This window comes from Falco peregrinus, chromosome 18 (assembly GCF_023634155.1).
Source record: "Falco peregrinus isolate bFalPer1 chromosome 18, bFalPer1.pri, whole genome shotgun sequence".
Lineage (NCBI taxonomy): Eukaryota > Metazoa > Chordata > Aves > Falconiformes > Falconidae > Falco > Falco peregrinus.
This window is the reverse complement of record NC_073738.1, coordinates 1-19068: the sequence shown is the minus strand read 5'-3', so window position 1 is coordinate 19068 and position 19068 is coordinate 1. Positions and strand designations below refer to the sequence as shown.

General features: G+C 65.8%; 1 protein-coding gene across 1 annotated transcript; it reads right to left on the bottom strand.

Moving 5' to 3' along the window:
- Positions 1-53: 53 nt before the first annotated feature.
- LOC101921902 (lysine-specific demethylase 5C) lies at positions 54-14359 on the bottom strand. Its single transcript, XM_055789853.1, is given in 40 exon segments — positions 54-226; positions 654-840; positions 1897-2096; positions 3609-3667; positions 3849-4151; positions 4153-4364; positions 4516-4650; positions 4733-4912; positions 5013-5151; positions 5605-5963; positions 6060-6156; positions 6458-6605; positions 6710-6834; positions 7046-7227; positions 7339-7470; positions 7472-7507; positions 7510-7536; positions 7799-7840; positions 7842-7919; positions 7996-8158; positions 8685-8692; positions 8695-8868; positions 8952-9110; positions 9216-9257; positions 9259-9336; positions 10017-10175; positions 10270-10299; positions 10301-10455; positions 10567-10690; positions 10797-10931; positions 11038-11157; positions 11159-11209; positions 11294-11334; positions 11337-11415; positions 11517-11585; positions 11587-11595; positions 13378-13410; positions 13412-13465; positions 13467-13512; positions 14280-14359. Coding segments are annotated over 40 exon segments (4524 nt in total). The 3' UTR covers positions 54-152.
- Between the last annotated feature and the right edge of the window lie 4709 nt (positions 14360-19068).

The window sequence follows — 19068 nt, the reverse complement described above, 5'->3', positions numbered from 1 at the left end:
TGTGTGTGCCCCCCCCACCCCGGAGTTTAACGATACAAAAGAAATCAACTCAAATAATTACATCGCGGGGGGGGGGGGGGGGGGGGGGGAAGGGGGGGGAACTCCCCCCAAGTCTGCGGGGGTTGGGGGCCCCAGGGTGAGGGGGGTCCCGGTTATGGCCCCCCACAGTCCCTCCCCGCCGCCGGCAGGTGCGTCCATCCGAGCTGGGGGCTCCACGTCACGAGTCCTGGCAGGGGGAGGGAGGGGGAAGAGCAGAGGGGGGCATGGGGGTGGGCACCACAAAACCCCCTGCGGACCCCCTATATTGTGGTTGTGGGGGTCTCCTACCCTGTGCTCCCCAACCCTGCACCCCCAGAACACAGGGGTGCCCCCCCCAAAACAAACCCTGTAAGACCACCCATGACATGAGCCTGAACCCCCCTTCACCATGCCCCGTCCCCCCAGCCCCCCCATTCCTCCTGAAACCCCCTCTATACACCCCACAGCCCCTCCATGCTCCTCCCGGGACCCCCCCCATTACATACCCCACACCCCCACCATGACCCCCACCACACAACTCCCCCCCCTTCACCCCACAACCCCCCACAGAGATGGGCCCTTATGACCCCCCCACCCCCCCCCATGCATTCCCACCACCCCATATTGTGACTCACCCCCGGGGCATGGGGGCCGGGTGGGGGGCTGTCTCGGGGGGTCCCCCCCTCGGGACCCCGACTCCTCTTTGGCTCCAGCTCCTCCTTGGCCAGGGGGGGGGAGGTCACCCCGCTCCGCCCGGCGTTTCCGACGTCTTTCAGGGTCCCGGCCGCGGGCACGAGCCCCCCGCCGCTCTGCCTGCTCCAGCTGTGACGGGAGGGACACTGTTAGTGATCCCCCCCACCTCAAAATTGGGGGGTGTGTGTGTGTGTGTGTTCCTGGAATTCAAGGGAAGGGGGAGTTTGGGGTCCCCAGGGAGGTCTGAGGTGATTTTGGGGAGCCCATCTTGAGGAGGAGGCAGAACAGGGCAAGGGGAGCAGCAGCAGGATGGGTTTTGGGGTCCCCAGCAAGATGATGGGGACCCCACCTTGAGGAGATGGAACAGGGCAAGGGGAGCAGCATGGGAATCATTTCGGGGTCCCTCCGGCACTTTTTGGGGGTCCCCAGTGCGGTATCCAGGACCCTACCTTGGGGAAAGGGTGGAACATGGTAAGGGGAGCTGACTGGGAATGGTTTTGGGGTCCCCAGGAGGGATTTTGGGGACCCGATCTAAGGAGGGAAATGTTAGAGAGCAAAGGGAACAACACAGGGACAGTTTTGGGGTCCCTGGGGCAATTTTGGGGACCCTACCTTGAGGAGGAGGTGGATCAGGGCAAAGGGAACAGTGTGGGGCCAGTTTTGGGGTCCCCTGGGGCAGTTTCAAATTGGTTTGGGGGGGTCAACATGACACTTAAAGATGGGCGGGGGACGTCAGGAATGGCTCTAGGGTGGCAAAGGCAGTTCAGGCATCCCCGAGGGTGGTTTGGGGGTCCCCAGGGTGTTTTGGGGACACTTTGGAAGTGATTCTAAGCTCTGGGGGTTGCTCCGAGGTGGCTCTGGGGTCCTGAAGGTGGTTTGGAGCAGTTTTGGGTTCTGGGGAGGCTTTTGAGCAATTATGGGGTCCCCAAGGTGCTTTGGGGCAGTTTTGGGGTTCCCGGGGTAGTTTGGGGGGGAGTTTTGGGGTCCCAGGGACAGGCTTTGGGGGAATTCTAGGATCCCTGCGGCGTTTCAGAGAAGTTCTGGGGTCCTAGAGATGCTCTGGAGAAGTTTCCATCACGCTGGAGACTGTTTGGAGCTCTGGTGAAGCTTTGAGGGGTCCCTGGGGAGGTTTTGGGGGGGGTGGGGGTCGAGGGCATTTTTGGGGTTCAGGGGTTCCCCCCGTACCTCGAGGAGGAGACGGAAGAGCGGGAGCGGGGGCGGGCGGGCAGCCTGCAGCAGCCGCCAGATGCTCTGGGCCTCGTCCAGCGTCACCTCCAGCAGATCCCCCTCCATCATCAGCTCCTCCAGCGGCCGCCGCGCCCCCTCCGCCAGCTCCAGCACCGGGCCCTGCAGCCGCGGCAGCGCCGCGCTCAGCGCCTCCAGCTCTGCGGGGACACCGCGTCACCGGGGGGGCATGGGGGACACCGCGTCACCCCAGCGCCAGGACCCGCTGGATGGCCTGACCCCCCCCCCCCCCCCACAGGGCACAGACATCAGGATCCATGGGGCTTCCCCTGGGATCCGCACGGATCCCTCTCCGTGGCATCCCTGGGGCTGCTGACGGGGATGGTAACCCACCAGGGTCCCCAGCACCACATGGGATCCACAGGGTTCCCGTGGGATCCCTGGAGTCCCCACCTTCTCCTCGGGCTCATGCAAGCTCCCTAGAGCCCCACAGGGTCCCCTGTGCTCATGTGGGGATCCACTAGTAGCCAGCATCACAGGGGATCCACAGGGCTCACACAGGCTCCCTGGAGTTGCACAGTGTGTGTCCCTGTACTCACAGAGGATCCCTGAAGCCCCCACCATCCCGGTACTCACAAGATCCCTGTGGCCCGCAGGGGATCCACAGGGTTCTGCAGCGTCACTGCACTCACACGGGGTCCACTAGGTCTCACTGTGCCCCCACAGGACCCCTGGGGCTGACCTGGGATCCACGGGGCTCACATTGGACCCCTGGAATCCCACAATGTCCTCTGCACTTACATGGGATCCATGAGGCTCATACAGGATCCTTAGTCTGACACTGTCCCCTGTACTCATATGGGATCCAATGGATCCCAGTGTTACACAGGACCTATATGGCTCACATAAGATCTCTGGAGCCCCACAGTGCTCCCTTATACTGACAAGGGTGTCCTCTATGCTCACATGGAATCCACTGGGTCTCCCAGCATCACATGGGATCCACGGACCTTGCATAGGACCCCCTTGAGCCCCAGTGTCCCCTGTGCTCACCTGGGATCTCTGCAGTTGCACATTGTCCCAAAGATCCCTGTGAGCATACGTGAGCCCTATAGATCCACTGAGCCCTACAACAGCTCCTGTACTCCCATGTGATCCACAGGGCTCACACAGGATACCAAGAGTCCCACAGCATCCCTGTGCTCCCATGGGATCCACTGGGCTCATAGAAGATCAGCTGGGTCCTGGTGTGACACAGGATTGATAGGGCTCCCACAGGCTCCCTACAGCCCCGCAGTGCCACCTGTGCTCAGATAGAATCCATAGCACCCACACAGGATTCAGTTGATCCCCTAGCGACCCCCCTCTGTGCTCACACTAGATCTACAGGGCTTGCAGGGGACACCTGCTGTCCCACACTGCCCCCCTGCACCCATATAGGATCCCTGGAATCCCACATCGTCCCTGTACTCACATGGGATCCTATGTGAACCCTACAGATCCACAGTCCCACAGCATCCCCTGTACCCATGAGGGATCCACCAGATCTCTCCTACCTCTCCACTGCTCACAGGGGATCCCTGGAGCCCTATGGCCCTTGCCATGCTCACCAGAGGATGGCACAGGGCCTGCACAGGATCCAGTGGATCCCAGCACCCCTGGCACTCACAGGGGGATCCCCCACTCCCAGCTCCCCTCAAAGCCCTACTCACCTGAAGGCAGGGGGCCGTTCTTCTCCGGGCTGGGGGCATCGCCGTTCTCCACCGACCACCTGGAGCAAAGGTGGGGGGCACCAGCATGAGCAAGTGGGGGGGAGCACGGCCTCCCCCAGCCCCAAAACCCACCCCAAAACCTGCCCCCCAGCCCCAAAATCTACCCAAAAACCTAAAAATCCACCCCAAACCCTACCCCCAGCCCCAAAAACCTGCCCCCCCCCCCCACCTTGGTCTGCTCATTGCGGCTGGCCTCCCCGCAGGGCACCGTCCCCGTCCCCATGCAGGCGATGCCGCAGAGCCGCCAAGCGCTCCAAAGGCCCGGCGACGTCGGGAGAAGCGAGGAGCTGACGGGCACGGTCCTGCCAAGTGATGGCTCGTTCGGTCAAACACTGCAAGGCTTCGCCCTCCGGCAAGCGCACCGGCAGCTTCTGCAGCGCCACCAGCAACGCCAAGATGGTTTCCAACCGAGGACGCCGCGATCGTTGGCAAAGAGGGCAGAGAAATTTGGCGTCCCACTCCCACCAAGCCGGAGAGGGTTTTTGAGGAGCCCAAGCGGGGCCAGGCTACGCAAGCACCGTGAAACCAGTCCCGGCAGAGCTGGCACTGCAGCATGCCAGGGCTCGCCGGTTGCCCACAGACGCAGGAGGGTGGTCCTGGACCTGGGAGGGGTGGCGCGGCTTTTTGGGCATTGGCATGGCGTAGCCGGAGCATCCCCTCCTTTTCTTTCTGCTCCCCTTCTTTAAACGCCACGATCTGGGGGCAAAAATAATAAAAAAATACATTTCAAAAAAACAAAAAAAAAAAGCGCGATGTGAGTGGCACGGGGATGCGGGGGGCCCTGCTGCTTCCCCCACACCCCCCCACCCCCAAAAAAACCCCAAACAATCAATCCCATCCTGCTCACCACAGCACCAGGGTCACGGAGATCCTGCGCCGAAAGCCCCAAGCTCTCGGCGTCCAGTTTGTAAAGCCCCGGCTCCTGCCGCCACTTCAGCCGCTTGCTGCTGTCGGAGCCAGCGTCGGCGCAGGGACACAGCACCTATGGGGACATTGTGGGGGTCAGCGCGGCCCCCCCGGCCCTTCCCACCACCCTAGGTCCTTTGCACCCTTTTGTCCCTCACCTCCAATAACGTGTAGCAGGAATTTTCTTCAGGAAGGTGCGGGAAGCTTTTATCCCGCCAGGAATGCGCTGTGCCGACCTGTACCTCCAGCTGCCGTAGCTCCTCCAGCCGCACCGGCAGATCCCGACCCACCGCCACCAGCCCCTCCAGATCATCCAGGCAGGGGTAGTGGTCGCCGTTCTGGGGTGAGCGGAGACAGCGGGGGTGAGGTGTGGGGGGGGGGGGGGAGGAGATCAAAAGCCCCTCCCCCAGGGCAGAAAAGGGGGTCCCTGGAGCCCACCTGGATCTCCTCCACATCCGCGATCCAGGCGCGGGCCTTGGCCAGGGCTTCTTTCAGCGCCTGGATGTTGGGCAGCAGAGCCGGGATGTTTTCCGCTTCTTTGATGATGGCAGCCAGCGTGGCCGGGGGGTGCTTCTGCCTGCGGGGGAGGGGATGAGAACCCAGGGGGTCTGCCCACTCGACAACCCCTTCCCCAAGATCCCAGAGACCCCCCCCCAAACCCAGATCGGGTCCCAGCCTGGTTTCACCTGGGAACAGAGACAGAGAAATCCCAGCCCCGTTATCCGCCCCTGGGGGACACAGGGGGCAGCCCCCAGCCCCCGTTATCCGCCCCTGGGGGGACACAGGGGGCAGCCCCCAGCCCCGTTATCCGCCCCTGGGGGACACAGGGGGCAGCCCCCAGCCCCATTATCCGCCCCTGGGGACAAAGGGGGCAGCCCCCAGCCCCTGTATCCCATTCCAAGGGGTCATAAATTTGGCCCTGGCCCCTTTTTTACCCCCCTGGGGGGTTGTGGAATTTGGCCCCCAGCCCACCTACACCCTGGGGTGCAACCCCCCCACCCTTCTTTCCCCCATGGGGCCGCATCCTGACCTGGCCTCCAAGCACATCTGAGCTTTTTCCTCCCAGCGCTGAGCGATGGTGAGCAGCTCCTGCAGCTCGGCCATGGCCACGTCGACAGCCGGGCTGGGGGCGACGGTACGGCCAGCCTGGATGAGACCCCTCATGACGGGGAGGGGGACGCGGGCACGAGGGGACCGCAGGGTGGCCGTCACCTCCTCTAACCAAGCGGCCTGGGCCAGCTGCCGTTCCAAGCGCCGGCTTTCTGGCACCTCCACACCCAGCCGGGCCCCTCGCTCCAGCAGCCCCCGCAGAGCCCCCGGCCCTGGGGGGGTCGACTCCAGCGCGGCCCGTGCCTCCGCTTGGAAAGCCTCCACGCGTTCCAGCAAGGCCTGGAAGCAGGGAGTGGGGAGGACAGCACCAGTGACACTGTGTCCCCGCAAAAAAATGAGGGGGGGGCAATGCAGAGAGACACCCCCCCAGCTCACCTGGACCTCCCCAATCTGGTGCATGACACAGGGCAGCTGGTTCATCTGCTCCAGGAAGGTGCGGAGCTCCTCCACCGTCAGCGAGGGTGCCGGTACCCTGCAGCCATGCGAGGCTATGTCACCCCTGGGGTGACTGTGGGGACAAGGTGGGGGACAGGGGGGGTGACTGGAACCTGGGAGGGACAGGGGAAGGCTGGGACAGGCACATGGGGCTGGGATGGGGCCCATATGGGACCGGAGCGGGGCGGCCGGGGGGACCGGAGCGGGGCGGCTAGGGGACACGGGATGGGGACACAAGACTTTCAGCAGCTTGAGGTGACAGGACAGGCGCACAGGGAGGAGGAGCCAGGATGGTGACCATGGGGCTGCTGGGGACACAGGGGGAGGGGGGCACTCACCCTGTCTCTTGCGAGCTGATGAGCCCCAGGGCCTCGGAAACGCAGCGCTCGGCCTGACCCAGGCAGCCCTTCAGCCGGTGCAGCAGCTCGTTCTCAGGGAACTTGCGCTCGCGTGCCTCCGACTCCAGTGCCCGCAGCTCCTCCAGCGCTGGCCAGGCACAGTGGGGGAGGGGGGGAAGGGGTGTGTCAAGGCTGTACCCCAAAAACCCCCCTAAACCCCCCCAGAAATCCCCCCTGGGCCCCTCAACTCACTCCGCTTGCGGCCGTCCTCCACCTCCAGCGCGATGCGGACCTTGTTGGCCCAGGTGTCGAAGGACTCCGCTCGCACCTTCAGCTTGTGCAGCATGGCCGGCAGCTCGTCCAACGTGTAGCGGTACCTGGAAGGGCAGCAAGGGGTTTGGGGGCGGGGGGGCCCATCACCCTCCCCCAGGGGTTGGGAGCCCCTCCTTGTGCCCACAGCCCATCCCAAGGGTACGGCAGGAGCAAACAGGACCCCCAAACCCAGCCCACACCCCCTCTTACAGACCCACCAAGCACCGCAAGACCTCACCCACATCCCCCCCCCAGCAGCAGGGGACCCTTCCCCACCTGAGATACTGCTTGCTGCGGGGGCACTTGCAGAGGTCATCCATGTGGTAGAGGCAGACGAGGCACTGGGGACAGTCGTAACAAGCCAGCGCCGAGAGGAAACACGTCGTCTTACACTTATCGCACTGCCGCTCGTCGTCGGGCAGCAGCTCGAAAGCCTCTCGCTCTGCCTCCGTGATACCCTGGGGGAGGGGGGGCCACAAAACGCAACTGTCAGCCCCACTGCAGACCCCCTCCACATTTTTGGGGGGGGGGGGGGGGGGGGGGGCGCGGTTCCCCTGGTGTTATCCCACCTTTTCCAACAGCGCTTTGCGGAGTTTACGCTCCTCCTGCACCAGCACGAACATCTCCTTGTGAACGGCGGCCGCCAAGTTGAGGTCCAGCTTTTCGGGGCAAGCTGCCATCTTGCAGATGAGTTCCTCGTGCCGAGAAGACACAGTAACGTCGCAAACGTCGGTAGTGTGCTCGATGCACTGCCTGCCGGCGGGCAGCTGCAGGTAATGCCAAGCATTAGGACACACCCCTGAATTTGGGGGACCCCCCCTTGTACCCCAAAACACATCCCAATATGGAGCCAGCCACCCCCAGCTCAAACCGTAGCAGCGGACTGCACAAAACGCTCAGAGCCTCCCCACATCATCTCCTCCTCCCTCAGGAGCACACAGCCCGAATTTGGGGTTCTCACCCCAGATTTTGGGGTTTCTCTGGGATTTTGGGGGTTCCCCTGAGGTTTTTTGGGGTGCAGGGGCTCACCCAGTCAGCGGTGCAGAAGTTGACGGCCTCAGCAAAGTTGTTAACCCTGGTTGAAACCGCTGTGGTACGCCCTGGGGAAGGTGATGACGAACTCGCCGGCACACTGGTTGGTCCGTACGACCTAAAAGGGGGATAAAATTTGGGGTGAAAGGAAATAAGGAATTGGGGGGGGGGGGGGGTGGAACCTCGATACTCACAGGGACACCATGTGCCATGAGGGTGTTGGGGTTCATGAGGGTGACAAGTTGGTGGAGCAGGTCGGGCTGGCTCTCGAAGAGCTCCGGCGTCAGCTTCTTCATCACCTCTTCCAGGTGCTCCGCCGCAAAGGAGGGGACCCCGTACCACGTCTTGGGCTCACCCCTGGGGGGGAAACGGGGTCAGGGGCACCCTAAAACCCCTCCTCCCATCCCACACCGTGGCTTGGGAGACCCCAAAACCTCATCCCACCCTGTACCACACCTTGGGTTCAGCCCTGGGCAGGCAACAGGGTCCTGGCACCCCAAAAGCCTCCTCCTGCCCCATAACTCATCTTGAGTTTGCCCCGAGGGGCTCGTGGCACCCCAGAAACTTCCTGTCACCTCAAAACCCATCTTGGGCTGGGCGTCAGGGGGTCACAGCACCCCCAAAAACCTCCTCTCGCCCCCCACCCCAACTTCAGCTCACCCCTGGGTGGGAGACAAGGTTGGGACACCCCAAAAATACTCTTCTCACCCTGTACCACACCTTAGGCTTGCCCCTAGGGGCTCACAGCACCCCAAAAAAACTCCTCTCGCCCCATGGCTTCATCATGGGCTCACCCCTGGGTGGGTGGAATGAGGTCAGAGGCCCCCCAAAACCCCTCCTCTCTCCCCTCTGACACCTCCCAGGATCACCCCGAGCCCCCCACCAGTGGGAGGGTAGTTGATGGAGTAGCTCCAGTGGTCCTCGATGTGCCAGCAAAAGGCGGAGAAGACCATCCCCACGTAGAGCCAGGGCACCTTCATCCCCGAAATATCGGCGTTGATGTGACACAGCACCGACTGCTTCAACACCGGCATCACGTTCAGGTTCCACCCGCTGCCAGCGTACTCCTACGTTAAGGGGGAACGTTAAGGACAGTGTCACCCCGCCACCGGTGACACCCCTGTGGGGTTGGGGACGGCGTCTCCCTCACCTCCTCCTCCGGCGAGAGCTTTCTTTTGCCGTCGCTGATGGGGAAGCCGCTGCCGAATTCCTTGGAGTGGATATCGGCGCCGTACTCCACCGTCACGTCCTCCTCGATGCTGTTCACCAGCCGCCAAAATTCCTTCTCCACCACCTCCGTGGGGACCATCTGGGGAAAATGGGAAACAGAGGACATTCGGGACTTGGGGGGGGGGGGGGGGGGAGGGGGCGGGGGTGTCACCGGGGTCCCTGGGGGGGTTTGGGGGGTACTCACGTGGACGGGCATGTTGAAGTAATCGGCTTTGAAGGAGTCGGCCCATCTCCCCGAAGCTCTGCAGGGTGTATTCCCGCGTCGCCTGCTCAAAGCCGAAAGCCTCCGGCGGTCGCTTGCATTCCTGGGGGAGAGGGATGAGGTGGGGGGGGGGTCAGAGTGGGGGTCCCCCAGCCCCACAGATACCATAGGGCATTCAGCTGGGGCTCCCCAGCCCTAAAGACACGATAAGGGGGTTCCTAACCCCACAGACAGGATGGGATGTGAAGCAGGGGGGTTGGCGTGGGGGTCCCCAACCCCACAGATGTGACACGGGGGTCCCTAACCCCAGGCGAGGGTCCCCAGCTCCACAGATAGGATGGGATGCGAGGCAGGGGGTTGGCACGGGGGTCCCCAGCCCCACAGATGGGGTCAGATATCGAGCTCGGGGTCCCCGGCACCACAGATGTGGCACAGACACCTCTAACCGCACAAACGGGGGGTCCCCAGGCCTGCAGATGGAATGAGACATTGAATCTGGGGGTCCCTGGCCCTGCAGACACGGCCCACGGGTCTCTAACCCCACAGACGGGGGTCTCCAGCCCCACAGACAGAACTGGAAGTGATCCGGGGGTCCCCAGCCCCTCAGATAGGACAGGCCGTTAAGTTGGGGGTCCCTGGCCCCACAGACAGACGAGGCATGACGTGAAACGGGGGCATCCCCAGCCCCGCAACTGGGACATGACACAAGATGGGGGGGGGTTGTCCAGGGCGCAATGCAGGTGTTTGGGGGGGGGCTTCGCGTGTCGTCCCCCCCATCCTCACCGCCATGACGCATTTGGGGCAGCGCCAGATGCCCTTGGGAATTTCGGGCAGGGGCGGGAGGAGGCAGAAGATGTGGTAGTTGTCGTCGCAACCGTCGCAGAGCAGCAGCTTGTCATCCTCGTCCCCCCGCGAGCAGATTCGGCAGATGTAGGAATCGACCTGGAGCGGAGGCAGAAGGAGTTGAGGTGGGGTGGGGGGGCTCTGCCCCACAGCGTAGGGGGGCTCTGCCCCACAGCGTGGGGGGGGTACTTACAAACTGGCTGTTGCTGTGGCTGCGGCGCAGGGCGCATGGTCATTTTGGTGCAGGGCTCAGGGCTGTGCCGCAGCTCCTCCTTCCCCTCCAGGTAAGCACGGGGAGACACCGGCTCCACCTTGGCCTCGGCTCCCACCGGTTCCTCCTTCACCACCACTGTGGGGGGACACTCGGGACCTTCTTTATCTGTAGGGTGAAGAATTAGGGGCGGGGGTGCGTCACAAAAGAATCTAGGGGGGATCACAGCAACCTCCCTGTGCCCCTCAAGTCACCCCCAGAGGGGTTCCCCCCCCCTACCTTTCTTCCGCAGGGTCTTGTCTTTGGCCACCAGCCCCAACCCCAACATCTTGGGGCCGGCCCCGTAGATCTGCAGCTTCTTCAGCTCCGGGTTTTTCTCGATGTCCTCCTCCGTCGGCTCCGGCTGCAGGATGGCAGAGTCACAAGGGGTGTACCTCCCCCTTAAAAACTTGGGGGGGGGGGGGGGGGGGGCGGGCATGGTGGGGGTTTGTTTTTTTGGGGGTGCTGACCTCCTGCTGCAGGCGTTTAGCCCGCCGGCCGTAGCTGTTGAACTTGGAGGGCTGGACGGACTGGCGCAGCGGGATGCTGTGGGGTTTGTACTCCCGGTCCTTCTCCTCGCTCTCAAAGGGCCGCGTGTTACACTGCTGAAGGGGAAAGGACCCTCAGCGTGGCGGGGGGCACCCCATAGCCCACTTTCCCCCGCCCCCCGCCCCCCCCCCCCCCCCGCCAAGTCACCCCCCATTTTCTCACCACCAGGTTGGCCCCTGACTGGTACATCTCGTAGGGGTAGATGATGCGCTCGTAGTGGGCACGCAGCAGCGAGCCGATGTTTTTACCCGAGGGGTAAGCGAGGCGTTGGGCCACCCGAGCCCCACCGCCGGTCCTTGCAGATGGCCTCGTATCCCCCTTCCTCCATCACCACCTGGGGGGGGGGCACACACACATGAAGCACCCCCAAATCAGCTGCATTTCCCCTCAATACTCCCACCCCCACACCCCCCCAGACCTTGCTGAGGCTGTAGAGATCGAGGATGCGTCGCTCGACGTGGGGATCTTGAGCGAGGAACCCTGGATTTCCCAAAACTTGGCGATCTGGTCCAGATAATTCAGCTTCACCCGGGTCTGCGCCTGCCAGCAGAGGGGGAAAAATGAGGGGGGGGTGAGTCTTGTGTGCACCCCAAAAATCAGCTGGGGAGGAGGAGGAGAAAAGGGAGCGCCCCCCAACTCACCTCCAGCTCATTGAGCCGCTGGATGCGGGGAGTGAACCTGAAGTTGTCCACCTCCACAGCGAAGGGGGGGCTGCCAGTCCTGGGGAGATGATGAGGGGGGGTGTTAGCAGCAATAGCCCCCCCATTCTACCCGGGCAGGGACAGGCTGGGCAGCCCCCGGGGGCTCCAGAGGGGAACTGAGCGGCACAGACCCCAAATTGGGGCGGGGGGGGGGGGGGGGGGCGGGGGCACTGCAGCTGCATACTCCCCCCCCTCCCATCATGAGGGACAGCCCCGTGGCGTGCACCCCACGTTGTAGGGGGGATGGGGGGGCCCATGCGGGGAGCCGGTGACGCCAGTGTAGCTGGGCCCAGCCCTCCCCGGAAGCCCTTCTCCACCTCGTCGAGCTGGGGGGGACCGGCTCGGCCTGTCCCCCAACCCCAAACCAAGGGTTCAGGACCCCCCCAAAGTAAGAAAGGGGGACAAAGGGACAGCCCCCCCGTCAGCAGGGACACGACGCGGACACCTTCTCTTCCCAAAACAGGAAACAAGCCCACGAAAGGGGGGAGGGGGGGTGGGTGGTGGCAAGCAAGAGCGAGGTTGATGGGGATCGGGGGGGCCTCAGCCTCCTACTTGCCCCCCACTTCCAGGGGACCCCCCCTCCAAAGGGCGCTGCCCGACCTAGGGACCCCCCCTGGCTCCGGCCGGGCTCCCCCCCGCCGCTCGCCAGACAAAGGCTCGGCGGTGGCAGCCATATTGGCCGTGTCACTGTTGTTGTTGTGAGGGCCGGCGTGGGGGGGGGCGCGGGGGGTACACACACAGACCCCCCCACACACACACCCCCCTCACTCCTCAGGGGAGCACCCCAAATTCCTGAGGGTCAGCTCCCCCCTACCCAATGCAAGGCGGGTGGGCGAAGGGCCTTGCTGGGGGTGGGGAGGAGGGGGGCAGGGGGCCCTTGCCCACTCCCACCCAGGTCTGGATCGTGCAGCACCCCCAAAGTCCAGCCCCAGCAGGGACACGCACCCCCCCCGCCAGCCCAGGGGCACCCCCTCAGCTCGGGGGGGTGGGGAAAGGGAGTTTACCCCAGGTTAGGGGGGGAAGGGGGTATTTACACCCTCAGCCCAAACATCTACCCCTCAGCCAGGCTGGTACAGACCCCCTAGAGCTCAGGGATTTACCCCCTCCCCCCCTCGGGTGGGTATTTATCCCCCTGGGGTTATCTACCCCCGCTCAGGTGGGTATTCCCCCTCCACAGCCACACTGGGGGTATTTACCCACCCTGAGGGGGGTCTTTACACCCAGGACACAGCAGGCGGGGGGGGGGGGGGGATGGGGGGGGATAACTAACCCGCCTAGATGGAGAGTTACCCCTCCGAGAGGTAACTAAACCCCCAAATGGGGAATTCCCCCCACCCAGGGGTAACTAAACCCCCCCCCCATGGGGAATTCCACCCACCCAGGGGTAACTAACACCCCCCCCCCCAAATGGGGAATTCCCCCCACCCAGGGGTAACTAACCCCCCCCCCCCCCCCGGGGAATTCCCCCCACCCAGGGGTAACTAAACCCCCCCAAATGGGAACATACTCCTCAGGGGGGCAATTAAGCCCCCTAAAACAGGGAAACACCCTCCCCTCAGGGGGGCACTTACCCTCCTAAATGGCAATACACCCCTTCCCAGTGGGCCCTAAATGGGAAGATAATCCCCCTTTGGGGAGGGTGATTAACCCCCCCCCTCAATGAGAAGTTACCCCCCTCAGGAGGGGCAATTAAACCCCCCCAGGGGAGGGCGCGTACCCCACAGCAAACCCCAACCCCACAACTCCAAAAGACAGGGACCCCCCAGCACCCCCCCCAGCCCCCCCCGCCCCCCCTACTCACAGCGGGGGGTCGGATCTTGCAGATACCGCCTTTTCTCGGCGATGGGGCGGATCTTGGCGATGTAACCCAGGGGGTCGCTGAATTCGGCCCCAGCTGGGCTCGAAGACGGGACATTCGGGGGGGGGGTAAAAAGTCCTCGGGGGGCTCCGGTTTCACCGGCCACCGATAACCAAGGCGTCACCCCACTCGCCCCCGCTGGTCCCCACCGGTGGGAGGACCCCGAGGGGCTTCCCCCCCGCTGCGGGGACCCCCCAAAGGGCCTCCGGGGCCTTGTCCTCAGGGCCTGGGCGATCCCCGCTGCGGGCCCCCCCTTTCCTCAGGTGTCTTGCGGGGGCTTCGCTCCTCGCCCGGCGGGCGCCCACCGGGTCCCTTGCCGGTCCCCCCCGCCTTTACTCCGCGGCTCCCCACCGGCTTTGGGGAGCCGAGGGGCCGCCGAGGCCCTCTCCCTCCCCCCGCGGCTTTAGGGGGGGCCGGCAGCCGGCCGTGGGGGGAACCGCGTCTCCGGTGGGCTCCGTCCCCCCCCACTCCCCGCCGCGACCCCGCTTGGTTTCCTCATCCCCCTCCGGCGGTGGCGGGGTGCCCCAAGGCGGGGACCCCCCCGGGGCGGGCCCCCCACTCGGCCCAACCGCCCCCCTCCGTGCTGCTGCTCCCCCTCTTCCATCCTCCCCACCGAGGGGAGGGGGGTTTCCCCTCACTACCCGCGGGGCACCCCCTCAGGGGGCCATGGAGGCCCCCCGCCGCCCCCTCACAGGCCCCCGGGCCGCCCCCTCACAGGCCCCCGGGCCGCCCCCCCCCTCCCCAAACCCCCGGGGAAAGGGGGGGGACGAGAGCGCCCGGGTGCCTCCCGCCGACCTGCTCCGCCGGTCCCCCCCCGGCCCCGCCGCCGCCCGGCCGCGGGATACGGCCCCCCACCGGCCCCACGATCCGCCCGCCTCAAGCCCGAGGCCTGCCCGGTACCCCCCGGCCGGGCCGCCGCCGCCATCTTGGGTTCCCTCCCTCCTCTCGCTCCCCGCCCCCCCCCCGCCCCGCGCGCACGCACACACTGCGCAGGCGCGGCAGCGCACACCGCTCCCGGGCGGTGCTGCGGCTCGCTTCACGACGCCGTCTCCTTCCGCCGCGGGAAAGGGAGGGCGTTGAGCGCGGCGACACCGCCGACACCGCCTGCGAGGGCGCCACAGAGGAAGAGGGGGCGACGACACCCCCCAATACGCCACGGCCACCGCCGCGATTCGGCCGGCGGGAGGCGGTGGGGGGGGAGGACCGAGGGAGAAAATAGTCCGCAAGCTCCGCCCCCCTCCCGGCGGCGGAGGGATCCTCGCCTCCGCGGCTGGGTCAGCGCAGGAGCCGGGGGCTGCTTGTGCACGTTTAAAGGGGCGCAGCGCGCGTGCGCTGCCGTCCGCCCGCGGGGCGAGGGGCGGGGCCACGGGCCGGCGGGGGCGGGGCCAGGGCAGCCCCGCCCAAATCGCACCGCCCCCTGTGCCTTCACCGCCCTTCCTGCCCCACCCAGCGGCACCTATAGCCCCTATAGCCCCCTGCGCCTCGATTACGGCCCCCTACAGCCCTCGGGCCACTACAGCCCCAGGGTCCCCATTGTGACCCCCTATAGCTCCCCAGCCCCTATAGACCCTAGGGTCCCTACTATGGTCCCTATAGCCCTCAGGGTCCCTATAGCCCCTAGGGTCCCTACTATGGGCCCCTATAGCCCTCAGGGGTCCCTATAGCCCTCAGGGTCCCTATAGCCCCCTAGGGTCCCTACTATGGCCACTATAGCCCTCAGGGTCCCTATAGCCCTCAGGGTCCCTACTATGCCCCCTATAGCCCTCAGGGTCCCTATAGCCCCTAGGGTCCCTACTATGGCCCCTATAGCCCTCAGGGTCCCTATAGCCCTTAAGGTCCCTACTATGCCCCCTATAGCCCTCAGGGTCCCTATAGCCCTTAAGGTCCCTACTATGGCCCCTATAGCCCCTCAGGGTCCCTACTATGCCCCCTATAGCCCTCTGGGTCCCTATAGCCCTCAGGGTCCCTACTATGCCCCCTATAGCCCTCAGGGTCCCTACTATGCCCCCTATAGCCCTCAGGGTCCCTACTATGCCCCCTATAGCCCTCAGGGTCCCCTATAGCCCTTAAGGTCCCTACTATGCCCCCTATAGCCCTCAGGGTCCCTATAGCCCTTAAGGTCCCCTACTATGGCCCCTATAGCCCTCAGGGTCCCTACTATGGCCCCTATAGCCCTCAGGGTCCCTATAGCCCTTAAGGTCCCTACTATGGCCCCCTATAGCCCTCAGGGTCCCTACTATGCCCCCCTATAGCCCTCTGGGTCCCTATAGCCCTCAGGGGTCCCTACTATGCCCCCTATAGCCCTCAGGGTCCCTACTATGCCCCCTATAGCCCTCAGGGTCCCTACTATGCCCCCTATAGCCCTCAGGGTCCCTATAGCCCTTAAGGTCCCTACTATGGCCCCTATAGCCCTCAGGGTCCCTACTATGCCCCCTATAGCCCTCTGGGTCCCTATAGCCCTTAAGGTCCCTACTATGCCCCCTATAGCCTCTGGGGTCCCTATAGCCCTTAAGGTCCCTACTATGCCCCCTATAGCCCTCAGGGTCCCTATAGCCCTTAAGGTCCCTACTATGCCCCCTATTAGCCCTCAGGGTCCCTATAGCCCTCAGGGTCCGTACTATGGCCCCTATAGCCCTCAGGGTCCCTACTATGGCCCCTATAGCCCTCAGGGTCCCTACTATGCCCCCTATAGCCCTCAGGGTCCCTATAGCCCTTAAGGTCCCTACCATGCCCCCTATAGCCCTCAGGGTCCCCTACTATGGCCCCCTATAGCTCTCAGGGTCCCTATTATGGTCCCTATAGCCCCAGGACCCCCTCTACCTCCCGCTCCGTATAGCTCCCCCCCCCCCCCGGCCTTTAAAGCAGCCCCCCCACGACGCCTATAGCCCTACCCCCTATAGCTCCTATAGGTGCATTGTGCCCGTCGTCATCCCCCCCCCCAAAAAAGGGGGCACAGGCAGGTCACACGCCAAGGGCCGGCCGGTCCGTTTATGAAGCATCAAATATACAGTCTCTTATATACAGAGCCCGGCAACGGGCGCATGCGGGCCCGGGGGGCCTGGGTCCTCCCGGGGGGGGGGGGGGGGGTGGGGGGGGGGGGGGTCCTGACGCCGGGGTCCCCCCCGTGCGCATCCTGGGTCTGCAGCCCGCCGGGTATTGCCCGCAAAGGGGACCCAGGCGTTTTTTTTTTGGGGGGGGGGGGGGGGGGGGGGGGGGGCTGGAAGGGGAGGGGGGGGGGTTAAAGTGCCATGTGACATTCAGCCTGAGCCGGGGGGGGGGGGGGGGGGAGGGGGCTATCCTCGCTGCCGGACCCCCGGGATGGCGGGGTGGGGGGGACCCCCCGCGGGGGTGAGGCGTGAGCAGCCAAACACGAGCCACCGTGCAGGGGTGTTGTTTTTTTTTTGGGGGGGGGGAGGGGGGAAAGGGGGGGGAAGGGGGGGGGGGGTTTACAAAAATAACCACCCGCATCCAGCATGCCGGCGCTGTCCATCGCTGCCACGAGTTGTGTCCGTCCTCTGGCGGGGCGGGGGGGGTGGGCGGTCAGACCACCGTGCTGATGCGGTTCCCCCCCCTTGGGTTGGGGGGGCCCTGGCTGGCTTGAGCCAGGGGCGAGGTGGGGGCCGGCGGGGGGAGTGGGGGCTGAGGGGGGTGTGATGGGGCGAGGGGGGGGGGGCAAAGGGGGGTAAGAAGGGTGGGGGGGGGATAGGGGAGTGGGGGGGGCGGGTGGTGGTGGTGATGGTGGGTGATGGTGGTGATGGGGTGGGGGGGGCCACCCCACCGCCACCCCCTCCCCGCAGGGCCCCCCCCAGCCGGACCCCCCCCCACCACCACCCCCCCACCGAAAACAAAGTGCTTGGCGGGGGCAGGGGGGCGGCGGGGGGGTGGTGGTGTGGGGGGGGGGGCCGGGGGGGTAAGCGTTGGGGCAGCCCGTGGTGGGGGGGCGCAGGGCTGTAGAGAGGTAGGGGGGGAGAGGGGCTGGCGGGGGGGGGCCGGGGGGGGGCACCTCCCCTCTTGCCAGGTCGGTTGTAAGGTGTAATGGGGGTGCGGTGGGGGGAACCCCCCGCCGGGAGGGCCGTGCTGCTGGGGGGGGTGCCGACAAAGGGGGTTGGGGCCCCCCCGTGGAAGCGAGGGGGGGGCCCCGGCGGCAATGGCGGGCAGCGGCGGGGGGGGCGCAGGGGCGAGAAGGAGGGGGGGGCTGTTGGGGGTAAGGGGGCGGCGGCGGGGGGGCCGGGCCCCCCCCCCTGCCGCCGCCCCCCCCAGCCCCCGTGGCAGTACTGGGCGTGCAGCGCCTGCAGCTTGGAGGGACCCTCGGAGGCGGGGGGGGGGCGCGAGGGGGGGGGGGGTGATGGTGATGCGAGGATGAAGCCGAGGAAGAGGAGGCTGAAGCCGAAGTGGGGCCCCCCGGTCCGGGGCGGGGGGTCCGGGGGGGCCTTTGCCCCGTCGGCTGCCGAAGAGGGACCCCAGGAAGGAGGAGGAGTTGGAGACAGGCCCGGGGGGGGGGCTTGTAGCCCTCGGGGGCTCCCCCCGGGGGTCCCCCGCGGCCTGCGGCCCGGGGGCTGCTGATGATGGAGCCCTGCGGGAGGGGGCGGGGTCAAGACGACAGGCCACGCCCCTGTGGCCGGCAGGCCGCACCCCCTCAGACACGGCCCCATCCCATTGCTGTACAGCCACACCCCCTGGAGGAAACCCCCCCGCCCTCTCCCTGCACAAGCCACACCCCTCTAGATTAAGCACCACCCCTCGCACAAGCCCCGGCCTTTCTCTAAGGGCAAAGGGGCTCTGGGGCGGGGCTTAAAGGGGGAGTGGTTTGTGGCAGTCCCCGCCCCCCCAGCTCACCTCAATGGTGCTGTCGAGGGACCCCACGCTGTTTCGCCGGCCCCCGCTTGCCTGGGGGGGGGGGGGGGGCACACAGTGAGGGGGGGGCACACAATTGGGGGGGGGATGTGTGTCACAAAATGGGGGTGGGGGCACCCCCTAAGGGGTCCCCCAAATACCCTCCCAGGGGACCCCAACAGTCCCCCAGACCACCCTATCTGCCCCCCAGGGTGCCCCAAATGCCCTCTCGGGGACCCCAAACCCCCCCAAGGGACCCCTACCCCTCTCAGAGCACCCCAAACGTCCCCCAGGCGACTCCAACACCCTCAGGGGCTCCCCTAAACCCCCCCAAAAGCCCCCCAGGGGACCCCAAATGCACTCCCAGGGGACCCCAACTGCCCCCCCCCCCCCCAGACCCCCCTACCTGCCCCCTCCCAGACCACCCCACCTGCCCCCTACCCAAGACCCCAAATCCCCCCTCAGAGCACCCCAAATTCCCTCCAGGGGCCCCCCAGATGCCCCCCGAGACCACCCCAAATGCCCTCCCAGGGGACCCTACACCCCCCAGGGACCCCACCCCACCCCCCCGGTGCCCCCCCCCCCAGTCTCACCCCGCCGTCGGAGAGGTCCCGCAGGGAGCTGCTGAGGCGCTGCGCTTGAGCCCCTCGCCGGCCCCGAACGCGTCCTCCAGGCTGCTGCGGCTCAGGCCCGTTGAGGGCTTCGCGGGGGGGGTCCCCCCCCCCGTGCCCCCGACACCCCCCTTCTGCTTCTCCAGCTCCGCTGCAGGACACACACACAATGGCCCCAGTCATCCCAGTG